This window comes from Oncorhynchus mykiss, chromosome 20, assembly GCF_013265735.2.
Source record: "Oncorhynchus mykiss isolate Arlee chromosome 20, USDA_OmykA_1.1, whole genome shotgun sequence".
Taxonomy (NCBI): Eukaryota; Metazoa; Chordata; class Actinopteri; order Salmoniformes; family Salmonidae; genus Oncorhynchus; species Oncorhynchus mykiss.
In genome coordinates this window covers 39,109,972-39,130,294 of record NC_048584.1, presented here as the reverse complement: position 1 = coordinate 39,130,294, position 20,323 = coordinate 39,109,972, and the positions used below count along the sequence as shown (strand labels likewise).

The following is a 20,323-nucleotide window of genomic DNA, read 5'->3' as shown; positions in this document are numbered from 1 at the left end:
GAGTGGCCTAGGCCACATGAGTTACAGCACCCTGTCTGAAAGAGGCCGAGACCCAGCCCTTGGTTTGGTTGCAGACCTGGGTTCAACTACTATTTCAAATATTTTATCTGTGCATGATCGAGCTTGCCTGACTTAAAATGTCCCAACAGAGTAGTCCAAAAACTATAAACCCTTGCCCATCTGGCACTCCAACCAGGCCAGAGCAAACGCTGAAAGTATTTGAAAGATATCAAATAGTATTTGAACCCAGGTCTGCTTCATTGGATGGTTCTAGAAGAGCACTAATTCAGTAGACAGAACAGGCTTTACGATCTATACCCCTCCAACTCAGATACAACAAGAGGCCTTTTTTTTACCACGAAGTGCACTGCAAACACACTCACACAACTCAATGCCGGAACATTTCAATAACATAACAGTAACAGTGTTGATACCGTTTCTAGGGAAACAGGAAATTATTACAGTGTGAGTTACGCCTTCATCGTCGTGCCACAGTTGGAAATATGTGATCACTGTTCAGATGGCACAGCTGGGGAATTGATTTTCTCTGATTTCACCCCCCCAAGGAGAAGGCTAACGTGAATATGATCACTCGCCTAGTCCGCCTGCTCGTACTAACCACAGAGAAGTCTGATGATGATCTCTAGATGACATCAATTCGACAGAAACAGGCTTTACTACTCACATTACAACCATGAAGGGACTGACCAAAAACTGAAGTGTTGGTCAGAACTACTGAAACCAATTCAATGATAGTAATAATAATAATAGCTTGTTACATAGCATTTCTCAGCACCTGCTAGAACATCTGCTAAACTGTGTACACGACCAATAAACTTGAATAAAACTGTGTAAACATGCATTCCAGTGTCATTTCAGAGTTTATAGAGCATCAGACGAGGACATAATGCCGTGTAAGAAAGAGCCACTTCCTGTTTGACTGCTTAGTAACTTCTAAAAACTGTAAAACGTCTGGTCCCTTCACAGCGCTTCTTAATAACAATGACTTTATCAGGAAGCCTTTCTACAAGCAAACAGACCTTTTATCACAACTCACCGAGGACAGGTACCACAGGGTAAAGGCCAATCAGAACCACACATGTTTTCAGCAATTATTAAAAATGGAGACTCTGACGAGGACCAACAAAGTCACGAGAAAACAGATGCAGAGAAGTTAGACTACACTTTTGTTTGTCGTACTGATATTTTCTCCCTATTGTTATATATTTGGTGGAAGATTTACAGTAAATGACTCCCAGTAGAAGAAAGGAATGGTTACAGAAGTAATTCTGGCTTGTTTAGCCCATGGGCCTACACCAGATGGACAGCCCAGCTAGCCAGGCCAGACAGCCCAGCTAGCCAGGCCAGACAGCCCAGCTAGCCGGGCCAGACAGCCCAGCTAGCCGGGCCAGACAGCCCAGCTAGCCGGGCCAGACAGCCCAGCTAGCCAGGCCAGGCAGCCCAGCTAGCCAGGCCAGGCAGTCCAGCTAGCCAGGCCAGGCAGCCCAGCTAGCCAGGCCAGGCAGTCCAGCTAGCCAGGCCAGGCAGTCCAGCTAGCCAGGCCAGGCAGTCCAGCTAGCCAGGCCAGGCAGCCCAGCTAGCCAGGCCAGGCAGCCCAGCTAGCCAGGCCAGGCAGTCCAGCTAGCCAGGCCAGTCAGCCCAGCTAGCCAGGCCAGGGCCAACCAGTAAAGAACAATGCTGCTACAATGAGTATACATTAGCTGTGAGGAGAGGATCAGAAAAGCCAGTTCATTTGTCCAAATCTATCCTCCAGACAGCTGCCAGGGACTCCTAGCTTTTTCTGGTTGTGTAGCACTCTACTATAACACCTTGTATTGAATAGTGAAGTGGCAGTGTCCCTGCATGGCCTGGAACATCTTGTATTGAATAGTGAAGTGGCAGTGTCCCTGCATGGCCTGGAACATCTTGTATTGAATAGTGAAGTGGCAGTGTCCCTGCATGGCCTGGAACATCTTGTATTGAATCGTGAAGTGGCAGTGTCCCTGCATGGCCTGGAACATCTTGTATTGAATAGTGAAGTGGCAGTGTCCCTGCATGGCCTGGAACATCTTGTATTGAATCGTGAAGTGGCAGTGTCCCTGCATGGCCTGGAACATCTTGTATTGAATAGTGAAGTGGCAGTGTCCCTGCATGGCCTGGAACATCTTGTATTGAATAGTGAAGTGGCAGTGTCCCTGCATGGCCTGGAACATCTTGTATTGAGTCGTGAAGTGGCAGTGTCCCTGCATGGCCTGGAACATCTTGTATTGAATAGTGAAGCGGCAGTGTCCCTGCATGGCCTGGAACATCTTGTATTGAATAGTGAAGTGGCAGTGTCCCTGCATGGCCTGGAACATCTTGTATTGAGTCGTGAAGTGGCAGTGTCCCTGCATGGCCTGGAACATCTTGTATTGAATAGTGAAGTGGCAGTGTCCCTGCATGGCCTGGAACATCTTGTATTGAATAGTGAAGTGGCAGTGTCCCTGCATGGCCTGGAACATCTTGTATTGACTAGTGAAGTGGCAGTGTCCCTGCATGGCCTGGAACATCTTGTATTGAATAGTGAAGTGGCAGTGTCCCTGCATGGCCTGGAACATCTTGTATTGAATAGTGAAGTGGCAGTGTCCCTGCATGGCCTGGAACATGATTCTTATCTGAGCTGTTAAGCTGTTTGGAAGATGTTTTTATTTTTTATTTTAGTCATTTCCCTTTTTTGTAAACCACAAGTTCTGCAAAGGCACCGATAAAGACAATTTTTTTTTGCCTATTCACTTAGGAAATAATCATCTCAGCTATGATCTTAGTAAATAAGAAAGGAAATGACACTGGTAGTTTGTTCATTGGTAGTGTAGTGTGGTCACGTCATGTTTAGACTACAGACGAAAACACTAATACTTCAGAAAATTGATATTAGGGAAGAAATTGCTTTTGGATTCTGTAGAAAATGGCAGATTAGTACAAGTACACGCCTAGACTGTAGACCTATGTGGCTGGTTGCCATGGGGTTCAGTCAGTCATCTCCTTTATGAAGAGGTTTTGCGGAGCACCACTGTGGTTTTCACTACCTTTGATTTACACTCTACTCTAACCAGGCCACCTTTCAGATGGCTCTAGATGGGGTTTACTTCATTCAAGTCAAAAACGGTCATAATGAAGACTTCATTTATACTTAATGATAAAGAGTATGCAGTTTCTGTATCTGACTGCAGGCCTACTATCTGACTGTAGGCCTACTATCTGACTGCAGGCCTACTATCCGACTGTAGGCCTACTATCCGACTGTAGGCCTACTATCCGACTGCAGGCCTACTATCTGACTGCAGGCCTACTATCTGACTGTAGGCCTACTATCTGACTGCAGACTGCAGGCCTACTATCTGACTGCAGGCCTACTATCTGACTGTAGGCCTACTATCTGACTGCAGGCCTACTATCTGACTGTAGGCCTACTATCTGACTGCAGGCCTACTATCTGACTGCAGGCCTACTATCTGACTGCAGGCCTACTATCTGACTGCAGGCCTACTATCTGACTGCAGGCCTACTATCTGACTGTAGGCCTACTATCTGACTGCAGGCCTACTATCTGACTGTAGGCCTACTATCTGACTGCAGGCCTACTATCTGACTGCAGGCCTACTATCTGACTGTAGGCCTACTATCTGACTGCAGGCCTACTATCTGACTGCAGGCCTACTATCTGACTGCAGACTGCTGGCCTACTATCTGACTGCAGGCCTACTATCTGACTGTAGGCCTACTATCTGACTGAAGACTGCAGGCCTACTATCTGACTGCAGGCCTACTATCTGACTGCAGGCCTACTATCTGACTGCAGGCCTACTATCTGACTGCAGGCCTACTATCTGACTGCAGGCCTACTATCTGACTGCAGGCCTACTATCTGACTGCAGGCCTACTATATGACTGCAGGCCTACTATATGACTGCAGGCCTACTATCTGACTGCAGGCCTACTATCTGACTGCAGGCCTACTATCTGACTGCAGGCCTACTATCTGACTGCAGGCCTACTATCTGACTGCAGGCCTACTATCTGACTGCAGGCCTACTATCTGACTGCAGGCCTACTATCTGACTGCAGGCCTACTATCTGACTGTAGGACTACTATCTGACTGTAGGCCTACTATCTGACTGTAGGCCTACTATCTGACTGCAGGCCTACTATCTGACTGCAGGCCTACTATCTGACTGTAGGCCTACTATCTGACTGCAGGCCTACTATCTGACTGCAGGCCTACTATCTGACTGTAGGCCTACTATCTGACTGTAGGCTAGGTTGCCATGGAGTTGTCAGTCATCTCCTTTATGTAGAGGAGCACCACACACACAGAGATTTTTTTTTTTTTTAACTAGGCAAGTCTAATTCTTATTTACAATGACGGCCTAGGAACAGTGGATTAGCTGCCTTGTTCAGGGGCAGAACGACAGATTTTTACCTTGTCAGCTCGGTTACTGGCCCAACGCTCTAACCACTAGGCTATCTGCCGCCTCTTACTGCAGGCTATACAACAAAGATTGTATTGAACTGCATAGGCTACATGGACTATATTCAGAAAATATAAATGATCTGTCTGTCATTAGCCGACAGATCAGGATTTCTTTAACTTCATTATTGATTATGTGCTTGTAAGTAAGCATTTCATACAACACCTGTTGTATTCGGCATTTCATGGTCAGGTCTACACCGGTTGTATTCGGCAAAAAATAACACTATGGGGATGAGGTAGTTGGATGGGCTATTTACAGATGGGCTATGTACAGGTGCAATGATCTGTAAACTGCTCTGACAGCTGGTGCTTAAAGCTAGTGAGGGAGATATAAGTCTCCAGCTTCAGTGATTTTTGCAATTCGTTCCAGTCATTGGCAGCAGAGAACTGGAAGGAAAGGCGGCCAAAGCAAGTGTTGGCTTTGGGGATGACCAGTGAAATAAACCTGCTGGAGCGCGTGCTACAGGTGGGTGCTGCTATAATGACCAGTGAGCTGAGATAAGGCGGGGCTTTACCTAGCAGAGACTTATAGATGACCTGGAGCTAGTGGGTTTGGCGACGGATATGTAGTGAGGGCCAGACAATGAGAGCATACAGGTTGCAGTGGTGGGTAGTATATGGCACTGTGATAGACTACATCCAATTTGCGAGTAGAGTGTTGGAGCCTATTTTATAAATGACATCACCGAAGTCAAGGATCGGTAGGATAGTCAGTTTTACGAGGGTATGTTTGGCAGCATGAGTGAAAGATGCTTTGTTGAGAAATAGGAAGCCAATTCTAGATTTAAGAGTTTAGTATAACCAGACACCTAGGAATTAGTATTTGTCCATATTCGAAGTCAGAACCGTCCAGAACCGGCATTCACGAAAACAGCTATAGTGATCATGAATTCCTAAAGGACACTTGAATTGAGGAATTATTTATAAGTGTCGTTTCAATTGTTAGTTAGATACAAAGTATATTTGTTTGAAATACTCCGGCATGAGAATATTGTAGGCCTATACGTCGAGATATGGCAGTCAACCCTCGGCTCCAGGGGGTAGGGCATATTTTCAAGGGGAAAAGGGCGTCACTGCCCTGGCCCGAGTGGAAAACTTCAACAAAACTTGATACATTGTAGTTACATCGCTCGCGTTCTAAAAGCAGAATGTTGCCAGCCGATAGAGCACGGAAAATAACAGTAACCGCAGCGGTAACTTCTGAGATAAAATGACAAGGAATCGTGGCGGGCTGGCACAATGTAGCCACTACACAGACGGCGTGCGACAGGTAACCTACCCGAAGTCAGGGATATTCGGTTGGGACGTTTCACTTACCCGAACCAGGTTGCTGACAGCTGCCTGCACCGCAGCCACGGGAGCCGTGAGATCCGGGATAGCTTTCCCGTCCACCTCACCTTCTTCGTGCATTATCACCAGATGGGATATCTGCTGAGCCACCGGCTCTAGGATACTTTCTATCGTCTTTGTGTGAAAAACCGGCATGATGAAAACTTGAGTCCGCTCTCCTATCCAAGAGGAAAAAAAGTCTGGTCCCGTTTGGCTGTTTCAAAAGTTCCCTCTCTTGTTTGTGCCCCTGTAAAGTCTAAGGTTAATCCAACACTTTCCTAGCCCAGCACAGTTTCGCTCTCTGGGAACACTAACTACTCCCCTTGCAACCATCAATGTGAGAATCCCCAACCGCAGCTCTCGAAGAGTGAGCAACCTACCCGACAAAATGCTATGTCCGCCACCTGACCAATAAGAGAAATGGCACATATGTTACCGCAAATGCGATTGGCACAAGCGGATGTCACTCTTTCCCGATAGGCTCCGCCTGTTCCACATAGTCGAGTTTGCTAGAGATGTGAGTTCTCCCCAAATTACGTAAACATTCTCATGCCCTAAAAAGGGAAATACGACTCTGTTGAGAGGAGCGAATTCCAACCAGCAAGGACAGACGGTGTAAATTGTAGTGACGCATCAGGTTTGACAAGATGTTGGCAGAAGGGACTGAAATATAGCCGAGTTGCTTTTGGATATAGGCTATACCTCTGTCCATCTTATTTATTACGGTAGGATAAACAATGATAGAATAGAATGGAATGGGGAAATGTTTTTGGCTTGGAAGAAATATTTTCTAAATGGATAGAATCCACAGATATTGATTGAATAAATATTCCATTATATACCATTTTTACTACAGTTATGATACAACATATTACAGACTACAGCGCTCAAGTAATTATTCAAAGTATACCGGACCAGAAGCCTACAACTAAATGTAATATTTATGGGTAACACGTTTGTTTGAAGACTTAAACTGGTGTGATTTTACGAGCCTAAGTTCCAGACTTATGGAGTCTACCCACTGTCGGCCCAGTGGCAATTGACCTCACTGTACATCCACCTATTCACAGTCAATCCTGTGAGTGTTTAAAGCTCTGTATCCAGTGACAACACTATACATCCACCTATTCACAGTCAATCCTGTGAGTGTTTAAAGCTCTGTATCCAGTGGCAACACTATACATCCACCTATTCACAGTCAATCCTGTGAGTGTTTAAAGCTCTGTATCCAGTGGCAACACTATACATCCACCTATTCACAGTCGATCCTGTGAGTGTTTTTAAGCTCTGTATCCAGTGGCAACACTATACATCCACCTATTCACAGTCGATCCTGTGAGTGTTTTTAAGCTCTGTATCCAGTGGCAACACTATACATCCACCTATTCACAGTCGATCCTGTGAGTGTTTAAAGCTCTGTATCCAGTGGCAACACTATACATCCACCTATTCACAGTCGATCCTGTGAGTGTTTTTAAGCTCTGTATCCAGTGACAACACTATACATCCACCTATTCACAGTCGATCCTGTGAGTGTTTTTAAGCTCTGTATCCAGTGACAACACTATACATCCACCTATTCACAGTCGATCCTGTGAGTGTTTTAAAGCTCTGTATCCAGTGACAACACTATACATCCACCTATTCACAGTCGATCCTGTGAGTGTTTTTAAGCTCTGTATCCAGTGACAACACTATACATCCACCTATTCACAGTCGATCCTGTGAGTGTTTTTAAGCTCTGTATCCAGTGACAACACTATACATCCACCTATTCACAGTCGATCCTGTGAGTGTTTTTAAGCTCTGTATCCAGTGACAACACTATACATCCACCTATTCACAGTCGATCCTGTGAGTGTTTTTAAGCTCTGTATCCAGTGACAACACTATACATCCACCTATTCACAGTCGATCCTGTGAGTGTTTTTAAGCTCTGTATCCAGTGGCAGCACTATACATCCACGTATTCACAGTCGATCCTGTGAGTGTTTAAAGCTCTGTATCCAATGCAATGGAGATAAGCCTCAGACATATTTATCATGTTGTTTTCACTTTCATACTTTAGTAGGGCAACACATTCAAACCACCTAGACTGGAGAAAAATTATTGGATTAAAACACAGTGTAACAGAAATCAAGCATGGGCACATTTGTGTTACTAACTCTGGTCAAAACTATTTACTCTAGTTCTGGTCTACTTGTGTGTAGCATAACACATTTCTCAAATTCCATCTCCTCCCTTTACAACCTGAAATAACAATACTGCAGTATGAAAAAAAAACAACATACAACCAAACCCGAGAAGGAATTCCCTCAGATTCCCAGGGGGCTGCAAGGCAGCATCCTACTTCCTAAAAAGGAAGTGTCTTAAAAAAGAAAGAAACAGGGAAGTTGTTCTGTTTTAGACCTCATGTAAACATTCGTTCTTGCAGTGTTTTATTGTCTATAAGCAAAGATAATTAAATCAAAGATCCTGAAATATACAAGATTTAAATCTTGAATTTAAACCTTATTTCAGAAGTTTTAATATAATCCTCTTTGATATTTAATGAATCTCTCATTTAGGCTAGGATGTCTGACATGTCTGTGAAGTACACAGTCAGAATTCAGTAGTTAGTTCCATGTAGGGTAAAATACATGGAATTGAAGAGTACACTGCGTCCCTCGAACACTGCACTAACATCATATAATCACTACTCACTACAGGATTACAGACATATAGCTGAATGCAGCCATTTCAGTTCCTCTCCAGGATCACTGCCATATAGCTGAATGCAGCCATTTCAGTTCCTCTCCAGGATTACTGCCATATAGCATAATGTAGCTATTTCAGTTCCTCTCCAGGATTACTGCCATATAGCATAATGTAGCTATTTCAGTTCCTCTCCAGGATCACTGCCATATAGCTAAATGCAGCCATTTCAGTTCTTCTTACCTCATAGCCACTTCTAGTTTCACCGACCCAAATCAGTCCATTTTTATGGAAGCAGAGTTTGTAAATATGAGAAATCAGGTTTAGGCTCTGTAGCCTTCGAGTCACTTCCCTTATTTCAGAATGCCTGAAAAGCTGACGATATTCTTGTGTTGTTTTGTCTTCTACTAGTTATTTGATGTGCAAGCAACTGCAAATCACTTTGCAGTATCTTTCCATGATTACCATGATCTTACTTAGATGGATCCATAATAATGTGATCATCCAAAAGGCCCATAGATAATGGAGACGCTATAGAATAGGCCTAGATGACAGGTACACCAGGAGGCCCATCTCTCTCTAGGAAGGCATGCCTGCAGGTAAGATAACCAAAGAGAAGAAGAGTCCATTCTAGATATAGAAATCAAAGGAAGGCAGCAGGCCACCACAAGGTCCTGTGGAAATATAGGGAATAGAGTGCAATTTGAGACATAACCTTCCTTCTTACTCACTACAGCTGATAGAAGAACGGAAAGACACTGTCTGTCCACACAGACCTGATACAGCACCGTTGATAGGTTTGTATTTAGTTCCTACTCAAACATGTCTGGTGGCATGAGTAAGTGTTAAGTGTTTGCACATTTCATTGTTATAACTATTGTGAAGTAAACAGATGCCTACTGTGCTCCTATGATGCCGTGCTGTCGTTTGCTGTATCAGGAATTGTCCTGATATTGCTGAAAGCAATTACTTCACCACTATGGCCTATTTATTACCTTACCTCACTTATCTTACCTCGTTTGCAAACATTGTATACAGACTTTTCTATTGTGTTATTGACTGTATGTTTGTTTATTCCAGGTGTAACTCTGTTGTTGTTGTTGTTGTTGGTCACACTGATTTTGCTTTTTCTTGGCCAGGTCGCAGTTGTAAATGAGAACTTGTTCTCAACTGGTCAACCTGGATAAATAAAGGTGAAATAAAAATAAATAAAATAAATAAATAATAAAAGATGCTTTGAGAAAAGGCTCTTTTGAAGCCGCAACACTACTCTGTCTGTACAAAGGCCTTGGATAGTTACCACCTGACACCATCTGGTGGTGAAATGTACTAAATACAATAGGTTGAAATCATTGAGGAAATTCGACACTCACTATCGTGCACCAATTAGAACCTGTACTACATTATTATACCGGAAAATGACTACGGGAGGACTTTCAAAATGTTGTTTTGTATCAAATGTAAATCTTACAAGCTTCTTAAGTTAAACCGTTGTGTCGTTTTAACTCAGCTAGCCACCCCATCTTCACTAAACTCTATCACCTTTGTATACTTGGTACTGTACAGAGGTAGCATGATATATATCTCTGTAGGTATCACTGCATGTCTTGGATTTGGTCAATGTTTGTTACTCATTCCGTCTCAAGTTCTCTGGTGAAACCCGGAACCGGATGATGTCACCGTAGGTTACTGTAACCGTGGGGACCCCAGCTCTGAGTATGTAATTCCTGCCATGGCTGATGCGTTTTCCACACCCCTCCTTTCCCACACTTTCCCCTCGATAACATATTTCCAAAGCTAGCTGTTAAAACAAAAATAACACGATGGGTCAGGGACAGCTGCCGTGGTGCTGCTAGCTTCCTGTGAGGAGGGCTTCCACTAATCCCTACACTGCGCGTCAAGTTCTCCAGCACAGACACACACACAGAGCAGTGCGTGTCAAGTCCCACAACAGTTGTCATGACTTCCCTACCAGGCTGAAGACAAGGTAAGCCCCCTCTTCTCCCCACTCTGTAACTCACCACTCAGACCTTTAAATGATCTGGAGAGACAAAGTGGGAGAGAGAGAGAGCTCATTGTGCATAGTATGTATTAGAATATAGTCATGGACTAGGTATGAAATAAATATGTAAAAGAGTTTTAGCTAAATTACCCCAAATAATAGTAAAGCTAATGTAATTCATTGTGTGAAAAACCATGACAAATTAAAATAAAGATTGTGTGTTACAAGCAGATAATATTTCTTGCCAATAGAGATGAAATTCGTCTTTCAACAGCTGCATTTCAACACCAACAAGCCTCCTTTTATGGGTTGAATGGCATGAGTTGGAAAACTCAGGTTCACTACTATAGGCCTCTCATCAGGCACTAATACCACTGAATAATTCCAAAAACATGGGCTAAATGTTTTGCCATTAACTGTCCAACCTCGCCACAGGCTAATAGCTACCACATACAGTAGAAGCATTGGTTCAACAGAAAGAGAGCTGGCTGGTGGACAAGGCTGTCAACTGACTGACACCTACAAAACCACACAAATCGTCTGTTATTAACAAGACCTGTAATTGGAGATATGAAGCATTCCTTTCATCCAGGTGACAAATTTAAGGCAAAAAAAGTAGCCTTAATTACGTTTAAATGGCCATCGGGTAAAAGATCTCAAACCTTGTGGTTCAAGGTTGACTACCGGTCCATTCAAAATTCCAGATTCATGACTAGGTCGAGGCTCCTGCGTGGTGAGGATCGTGTGGGTGTTGTGGGTGGATTAAGGTGGTGTATGTTATTAGGTAGTATGGTAACCACAGTACCAGCTGTCACTGGTGAGTCACTGGAAGGAGATCTTCCCCACATTTGCTGCAGCAGACGTTCAAGGTTAGAAGTTGGAACCGTTTTGTAATAACATTAGATTTGTGAGTAATATAAAAATTATTTATTGTTGCCCCTTTTTGAAAAAGACAGAAGTACAAAAATATGTTTACATTTCAGTAGTTAAAATACTTATATTCCTATATGTACAATTATACAACATGATATAGTGTCTATAACAGACCCTAAGGAGGTTATTTATGTGGGTACATAGACCCTGAGGAGGTCATTTCTGTGGGTACATAGACCCCGAGGAGGTCATTTCTGTGGGTACATAGACCCCGAGGAGGTCATTTCTGTGGGTACATAGACCCCGAGGAGGTCATTTCAGTGGGTACATAGACCCCGAGGAGGTCATTTCAGTGGGTACATAGACCCCGAGGAGGTCATTTCTGTGGGTACATAGACCCTGAGGCGACGGAGGATAAGCCTGTTTTTTCTTCTATCCACTTGTTGTAGTTGGTCACTGCTGTGTACACGCCTGGTCGTAAGGCTCTAGAACACCCCTCGCCCCAACTGACGATTCCAAAAAGGAACATTCGATTATCCACCTCGCACACCATGGGTCCTCCGGAATCACCCTGGGAAAGAAAGAGAAATACTGTATAATATACGGCGAGACATATTTTAAAAAGTTGTTTTTGCTCTGTACCCAAGGATTTGAAAGTGGTACAATGACTATGAGTGTCACCTTTAATTTGAGGTTATTTTCATTTTCGAAATTACAGCACTTTTTTTTGTACATAGTTCCCCCATTTTAGGTAACCAAAGGTATTTGGACTAATTTACTTATATGTGTAGTAAAAGTAGTCAAAAGTGAAGGATTTTGTCCCATATTCCTAGCATCAATGGCTGCAGTACATCAAGCTTGTGACTCTACGAATGTGTTGGATGCATTTTCAGTTTGTTTTGGTTGTGTTTCAGATGATTTTGTGCTCCAATAGAAATTAAATGGTAAATAATGCATTGTGTCATTTTGGGGTCACTTTTTTTGTAAATAAGAATAGAATATGCTTCTAAAGACTTCTACGTTCATGTGAATGCTATGCTACAATGGTTACGGTAATCATTAACCCATGCTAACCTCTCACCATTACAGTAACAGGGGAGGTTAGCATATTATATCATACCCCCAAGACATGCTAACCTCCCCTGTTATTATAATGGTGAGAGGTTAGCATGTCTTGGGGGTATGATATAATATGCTATATAACAGGGGAGGTTAGCATTTCCTATCATATCCCCAAGACATGCTAACCTCTCACCATTACAGTAACAGGGGAGGTTTGCATATTATATCATACCCCCAAGAGATGCTAACCTCTCACCATTACAATAACAGGGGAGGTTAGCATTTTATATCATACCCCCAAGACATGCTAACCTCTCACCATTACAATAACAGGGGAGGTTAGCATTTTATATCAGACCCCCAAGACATGCTAACCTCCCCTGTTATTATAATGGTGAGAGGTTAGCATGTCTTGGGGGTATGATATAATATACTATATAACAGGGGAGGTTAGCATTTCATATCATATCCCCAAGACATGCTAACCTCTCACCATTATAATAACAGGGGAGGTTAGCATTTTATATCATACCCCCAAGACATGCTAACCTCCCCTGTTATTATAATGGTGAGAGGTTAGCATGTCTCGGGGATATGATATGAAATGCTAACCTCCCCTGTTATATAGCATATTATATCATATCCCCAAGACATGCTAACCTCTCACCATTACAATAACAGGGGAGGTTAGCATTTTGGGGGGTTATGATATCTATGATAACTTTCTCACTCATCATTATTCACAAGTAATTCATAATACTTTTTTCTCATGGAGAAAGAATATCCTTATATTGTTCTTAAATGTCGTTCTGTTTTTACTTTGAATGACATTTTTTTCCCTAGATATATATGAACTGCTGAGGAGAAATTGTAATGTCATGGCCCTTCTGCATATCATACCTTGCACGCATCTTGACTCCAGTCCGGTCTCCCAGCACAGAACATGTTTTCTGTGATCAGGTTTCCGTAGTACGCCTTATCTGAGCAGACGTCATGGGCCAAAATGTTTACCGTTGCCTCCCTCAGGTACTGTGAATTGTACCATAAACCTTAATGAAGAAGGGACACAACGTAAGAAAGCACTCAACAGGTAAATAAAAATCAATGTTACGTAGGCATGAAAACAAGTCCATTTATCATGGGAAAGGAAATGGATCATATCAAGTGATTGATACATTTAAAATAAGAGGTCTAGCATAGTATTGAAAAAGTGTCTCAGACTCAGAGCTCCGTATTTCATTATAATGAATATTATATGGACCTGATCCTAGCCCCCTACTCAGGGGTGGCAGGTAGCTGAGCGCTCAGAGAAGACGGGCCAACAACCGGAGAAACCAGGTTTGCTGATTAAAATCCCAGCTCAGAAAAATCTGGTGCGTAGTATCATCTTATATACCATTGCCTTCCATTGTGCCCTTGAGCAAGGCACTTAACCACCTATAATTACTCCAGGGGGGCGGTGCAATGTGCCCGACCCATTGCTTCCAGCACTTCAGGGGGTGTATGTGTGTCTCAGAGGGTTGTGAGCATAAACTCACATTTCTATTCTCTGTAAGTTAATGGACAAATAAGGCACATCTTGTCTTCTCACATGCACGTGTCTTCTCACATACACGTGTCTTCTCCTGCTCTGAGATGCTTTATGAACACGGACCCTGGTATGTTGTAGATGATCCTCCTTACCCTCGTTCTGTCTTCCGTAGCCTGCTATCTCACAGGAGGATCCCGCGCCGAGGGCCTGGCGTGCCGGGGGCAGGCAGACAGTCCTGACAGAGCTGCTCTCCACTGCACACCGACCATCTACAGCCTTTAACTTCAGTAGAGCTGTATGAGGAAAAACACATCAACCGCTCTGCGTTGTTATCATGACACTCTCAAATACAATGACACGTATACTGAAGTTTCAAACTTTACATTCACAGAACATACAAACTCAACAAATCAATACCACCGTGAGATTGGAATTCAATCGCCTATTACCAGATCTGTTTGTGCCGTCTGTACCAACTCTTCTGGTCATTGGCGTGAGAGGATTTGGCACAGACAGCGCAAACAGATGGGACATAAAAGCAGTGTTCATTCGTACCGATGTCATTGTTGAAGTTGCCTTCGCTGTTTTCGAACTCTGCGTGCACGATGACCTCTTCCACCTGAAAGGTCTGTTCTTTGGTGTCATCAGTCTCATTGATGGCACTCTTCCCCAGAGTGACGAAGAGGCTGCAGGCTTTAGTTTGAGAGCTGTGTGTGGAAACCCAAACATTTTTTTTTACACTGCTGCTTCTCGCTGTTTATTGTCTAAGCATAGTCACTTTACCCCTTCCTACATATCGAGATTTACCTCGACGAACCTGTGCCCCCGCACTTTGGTGTTGAATGTATTGGCTGGTGCAATCACATATCCCCTTTAAGGGATGAACTATTTACTGCACTGGGCTAAATCAGGGTTTCTTGGTAGTCTTAAACAAATCTACTTTGAAACAAAATGTACACACCTCACACACATGGTTATGGGCTTAAAAAAGAAGACATCTTTACCATGTATAAAGATGTAGAGATATAGAGTTGAAATGTATTAATGTTGAGTTTGCATCCCAATATTACACTTTATATATACACATCACAGAAGACTGAAATATAACAAAACAGTTTGACATTTTTGGCGTAAAAAATAAATGGGCCACCCGAGTAGTCATAAGCACTGCACCACCGTGGTCTGAGGCGCTGCACCACCGTGGTCTGAGGCGCTGCACCACCGTGGTCTGAGGCGTGCCACCACCGTGGCACTGCACTGCAGTGCCACAAGAGATCCTGGTTCGAGTCCAGGCTCTGTCGCAGCACACCGCCACCGGGAGACCCATGGGGCAGCACACAATTGGCCCTAACGTCGTCCGGGTTAGGGGAGGGTTTGGCCGGCAGGGATGTTCTTGTCCCATCGCACTCTAGTGACTCCTGTGGTGGGCTGGGAGCAGTGCACGCTGACACGGTCGCCAGGTGCACAGTGTTTCCTCCGACACATTGGTGCTGCTGGCTTTCTGTTTAAGCGGGCATTGTGTCAAGAAGCAGTGCGGCTTGGTTAGGTCGTGTTCGACCTTTGCCTCTCCCGAGTCCGAACGGCAGTTGCATCGATGAGACAAGACAAACTACCAATTGGATACCACGAAAAAGGGGTAAAAAGTAAAACATTTACAATGAATTATGTTAACGAATTATGTTAATTACGTTAATTCATTATGTTAATTAATTATGTTAATTTGTTATGTTAATTCATTATGTTAATTCATTATGAAACATATGAATAACATTCCACCCATAAGGCCCACCAGGTCATTTAACTCCAGGAAACGGGCGCTAAAGTACGATCTTATATTATTTTATCAGCCAGAAACATCATCTCAAGAGAGGGCCGGCCGGGTCCTATCATAAAGGACACTGGTACTGTACACTGTACACCCTCACTGGCTTGTTACCGTTGAGAAATGTCAGCGCTGCCTCTTACAGTACCTGTCAGGGAAGCAATGGGCAGCAGACAGAACCCAGCAGGGAGAGATCAGACTTCCCCCACAGCGGAACACGTTCTCTTTAGACTGACGGCTCCTCCAGAATATGGCAGCCATCCACGGGTGGGATTCCACAGCGGCAACTGTCCCTCCTACGATCTTCATCTGCTTCCTGGTACGCTGGCCACACGTGGACTCTGTCAGGCTGGACGCTGTGACAGGGGAACCAAACCAATTGCAATGAAAACAAGACTGAAAGAGCATTGGGAAAATGTTAAGTTGCTTTAATGTATATTCTTTCATGTATATTTAACGTATATTCATATATATGAATTGAACGGAATGAGCATGGAAGAAGGATAGTTACATATTATATTTAGAATTATATTAATTTTGTACGGTAGCAAGACCAAGCAAATTGATCTCACCTGTGTCTGGTACAGTGGGCTCGGTGGGCAGATCATCAAGGGGACCTGCAAGATGTTGAAGTTGATACCACTATACATTACAGCACAAAATAACGTTGTAATGACATGGTGATAGTATGGTTTACATGTTACTCACAATCAAAACCTACAAATGATGAAATAATGAAAACAACCATTAAGGGGAGAGAGAATGAAAAGAAGGTAAATGCACCTGTCTCCACAGGTACGCCACAGCGAGGGATATCACAGTATTCCTGTACCTGCTCCACACCCTTCATTACATAACACCACGGACGACGTTTGTACTCCAGATTCCTGAAGTCAAAAAAATGGATTTCCTCATAACACACTGCACATTTACGAACCGCTAACTGTTGAGGGAAACGTCTGAACAGTCCAATCTCAAATGGCACCCTGTTCCCTGTATTGTGCCCTGGTCAAAAGTAGTGCCCTACAGTATATAGGGGGCCCTGATCAAAAGCAGTGCACTATATAGGAGACCCTGGTCAAAAGTAGTGCACTATATAGGGAATAGGGTGCCATTTGAGAGTGGGATAAAGGCCCCTACCTGCAGTAGTTGTGCCTCCCGGAGTAGACGTCAGACCCCATCAGGCGTTTTCTGGTGTCCAGGTCCCACCCCACACACCTGCGCCCACTCTCTGACTGAGACACTTTGCCTCTGTAGTACATCCCAGTTCCCGTGTAGCAGGCGGCTGCTGTATCTGAAGGAAAATACAAAATAACGAACCATATTGATCGATTGACTGATTGATTATGTTGTCCTTCGTTGTCCTTCATGAGGAAATTATTTCCACAGCTCAACAAGTTAGATATGTACACACACACACACACACACGTCACACACACACACACACAGTGTCGCAGCCTGTGTGTGTGTGTGTGTTAGAGCGTCCAGTCGTTTGTATGTGGAGAGCACAGCTGTACTCCCACCAGCAGATAGATGGATCCTAGTGAATGGTCCAATACACACACACACACACACACACACACACACACACACACACACACACACACGTCACATAGAATCTTAACAAGAAAAGGTTTCTCCCCCCCCCCCCATCAATTCAAAGTGTCAGAGGTAAAGTAATTGTTAAGTGTCCAAATGTAAAAGAGTGTTTCTTACCTAACTCACAGTGTTTGCCACCGTAACCAACTGTGCATAAGCAGAACATGTGTTCTCCGGACAGGGCAGGGACAGAGGTGCCACCATGACGACAGAGGCCACCTAGTAACAGTAACAGGTGAATACATTTTAAAAAAAATGGTTTTATTCAAGAGTGAGAAGCTCTGTGTACACGTGGTAAAGATATATTTGATTGTTGTATATTTGGTTGACGTAGAGCTTGATTGAGCTCGATGTACCTGATCTTTTTCGGTAGGGGAAATTAGAAATCTGTCTTTTCTGTCTCAGCAAGCCCTGTGAAGAACAGAAATCCGTTATGAAAAAGCATCGTGGTATGATGCAGCATTGGCTCTACACGGATGCAGTATTGGCTCTACACGGATGCAGTATTGGCTCTACACGGATGCAGTATTGGCTCTACACGGATGCAGTATTGGCTCTACACGGATGCAGTATTGGCTCTACACGGATGCAGTATTGGCTCTACACGGATGCAGTATTGGCTCTACACGGATGCAGTATTGGCTCTACACGGATGCAGTATTGGCTCTACACGGATGCAGTATTGGCTCTACACGGATGCAGTATTGGCTCTACACGGATGCAGTATTGGCTCTACACGGATGCAGTATTGGCTCTACACGGATGCAGTATTGGCTCTACACAGATGCAGTGTTGGCTCTACACGGATGCAGTGTTGGCTCTACACAGATGCAGTGTTGGCTCTACACGGATGCAGTATTGGCTCTACACGGATGCAGCATTGGCTCTACACAGATGCAGTGTTGGCTCTACACAGATGCAGCATTGGCTCTACACGGATGCAGTATTGTTATGTATGTCATGACATCAGACAAACACATGGTTATGTCCAGTGGTGTAAAGTACTTTAGTAAAATACTTGAAAGTACTACTTAAGTCTGTTTTTGGTTTCTGTACTTTACTATTTATATTTTTTTTTACAACTTTTACTTTACTAAATTCCTAAAGTGAAATAATGTATTTTTTACTCCATGCATTTCCCCTGACACCCAAAAGTACTCGTTACATTTTGAATGCTTAGCAGGACGAGGAAAATGGTCCAATTCACACACTTCATCCCTACTGCCTCTGATCTGACGGACTCACTAAACAGAGAACATCCCTGGTCATCCCTACTGCCTCTGATCTGGCGGACTCACTAAACAGAGAACATCCCTGGTCATCCCTACTGCCTCTGATCTGACGGACTCACTAAACACACATGCTTCCTTTGTAAATTATGTCTGAGTGTTGGAATGTGCCCCTGGCTAATCCTACATTAAAAAAAACAAGAAAATGGTGCCGTCTGGTTTCCAGACGGATTATATAAGGATTTTAAAATGATTTAGACTTTTACTTTTGATACTTAAGTATATTTAAAACCAAATACTTTTAGACTTTTACTCAAGTAGTATTTTACTGGGTGACTTTCACTTTTACTTGAGTCATTTTCTATTAAAGTAGCTTTACTTTTACTCAAGTATGACGATTGGATACTTTTTCCACCAATGTTTTTACATTCCTCTGACGAATACAGGAATCATTCCTGAAACTTTGATAATGAATCTTAAAATAATAATAGACATGGCAAAAAAAATGTGCTGCAATGTAAAACACAACTACAGTTTTTTAAACTCCTTACCGTCTCACTCTGTGACACCCCTGCCAGGGTGGATGTCAAAATCAGCAGCAAAATACTCCTTCCCATCTCTCTCTCTCTCTGTTGGGTAAAGTATCTATTGTACTTCTTGCACAAAGAGTTTGGAGAAATCGTGTGGTTCAGGACTTGCAGTGTTTCTCAGTAGTACTCCTCGGATCTCACGGAAGGGCAAAATGTTTCTCTGCTGCTTATATAGAGCGAGGAACAGATGTGATTGGTTAGAAGGAAGCTCGTTGACAGGTTGGGCATGTCTAAACCGTGTGAAGAAACACCGTGGGATTATCACAGGAAGACACAATCCTTATTGGTGATTCATGTTTGATTTTACAGAATGAGCAGCACTCGACAACTGTCAGGACACATGCCAAAACACATGTTGATGATTACGAACAGATGTAAATCAGTTCACTGAATATGACTGTTATGCACTATGGACTGAATATCTGAAGACCATATTAAGTAGAATAATGACATATCCCTTATCAGTCTGATTTTCTTTAGGTTCCTTTCGAAAAACCAAACCTCTGTTTGGTTTTCCCAACCGGTGACTGTAGAACCAGTCACACCAGTGAAACCATGACAACCACCTAACCGATACCAGTTTGGCAACTGGCAGTTTGGCAATGGCCACAGCCGAAATGATGAGCATTTGTTTTATTCCACTCCACGACATCAGAGACATCAGGGAAAATTCTGTTTGGATCCAGGCTGGCTAACCTCAAACAAAATAAGTTTTTTATAATATGTAAACTGCAGGCATTCAAACACAGGAAATTAAACTATTTTAGTGTTGTTTATGAGGTTGCTGCATGATTGTAAACATATTTCCATAGGCCACAGAATGTCTAAACAATCCACTCCAACATCTAAAAGGAGTCATTTGTTTTTAATGTACCATATTGAAAGATTTATTCAACCCAACTTTATTATTTGTTGCAGATGTGATCTGCAAGATCACTGCATATCTTGCATACCTATTAGAAGTTTTTGAAATGATGGGTAACATACACTGAGTGTACAAAACATTGGACCTGACACCTGATATTTCTATGACATGGACTGACCAGGTGAATCCAGGTGAAAGCTATGATCCTTTGTTGAT

The 20,323-nt window shown here is 43.3% G+C and overlaps 2 protein-coding genes across 4 annotated transcripts in view; both read right to left on the bottom strand.

The window, feature by feature from the left end:
* LOC110499465 (vinculin) overlaps positions 1 to 6,217 on the bottom strand; it is a 72,123-nt gene extending 65,906 nt beyond the window's left edge. The window contains exon 1 of one of the 2 annotated variants that reach the window (XM_036956328.1): positions 5,829 to 6,217. In XM_036956328.1, coding sequence (XP_036812223.1) covers positions 5,829 to 5,996 — 168 coding nt within the window. In that variant the 5' untranslated portion in view covers positions 5,997 to 6,217. The remainder of the gene's footprint in view (positions 1 to 5,828) is intronic. The other variant, XM_036956329.1, reaches the window with a different exon arrangement.
* A 5,227-nt stretch (positions 6,218 to 11,444) lies between these two features.
* On the bottom strand, positions 11,445 to 19,405 carry plaub (plasminogen activator, urokinase b). 2 transcript variants are annotated; one of them, XM_036956326.1, is made up of 12 exons: positions 19,204 to 19,405; positions 17,780 to 17,834; positions 17,541 to 17,642; positions 16,965 to 17,118; positions 16,608 to 16,711; positions 16,397 to 16,441; positions 15,973 to 16,180; positions 14,558 to 14,709; positions 14,155 to 14,295; positions 13,372 to 13,520; positions 11,776 to 11,980; positions 11,445 to 11,743 (listed from the first exon to the last, which is right to left on the bottom strand). In XM_036956326.1, the coding sequence occupies exons 1-11, from the start codon at positions 19,267 to 19,269 to the stop codon at positions 11,786 to 11,788; spliced, it is 1,371 nt and encodes a 456-aa protein (XP_036812221.1). In that variant the 5' UTR covers positions 19,270 to 19,405; the 3' UTR covers positions 11,445 to 11,743; positions 11,776 to 11,785. The 2 variants fall into 2 exon arrangements, with proteins under 2 accessions (XP_036812221.1, XP_036812222.1); XM_036956327.1 differs by having other exon boundaries at positions 11,808 to 11,980.
* Between the last annotated feature and the right edge of the window lie 918 nt (positions 19,406 to 20,323).

What these genes read in the sequence shown, in the direction of transcription:
- plaub (XM_036956326.1), bottom strand. Translation starts at nt 19,269, where the DNA reads ATGGGAAGGAGTATTTTGCTGCTGATTTTGACATCCACCCTGGCAGGG. An exon ending in TGGCAAACACTGTGAGTTAG is followed by an intron (nt 17,119 to 17,540) that starts GTAAGAAACACT and finishes ATTTTCCTTCAG; the next exon opens with ATACAGCAGCCGCCTGCTAC. An exon ending in GCCCATTGCTTCCCTGACAG is followed by an intron (nt 14,710 to 15,972) that starts GTACTGTAAGAG and finishes TTCCACACACAG; the next exon opens with CTCTCAAACTAAAGCCTGCA.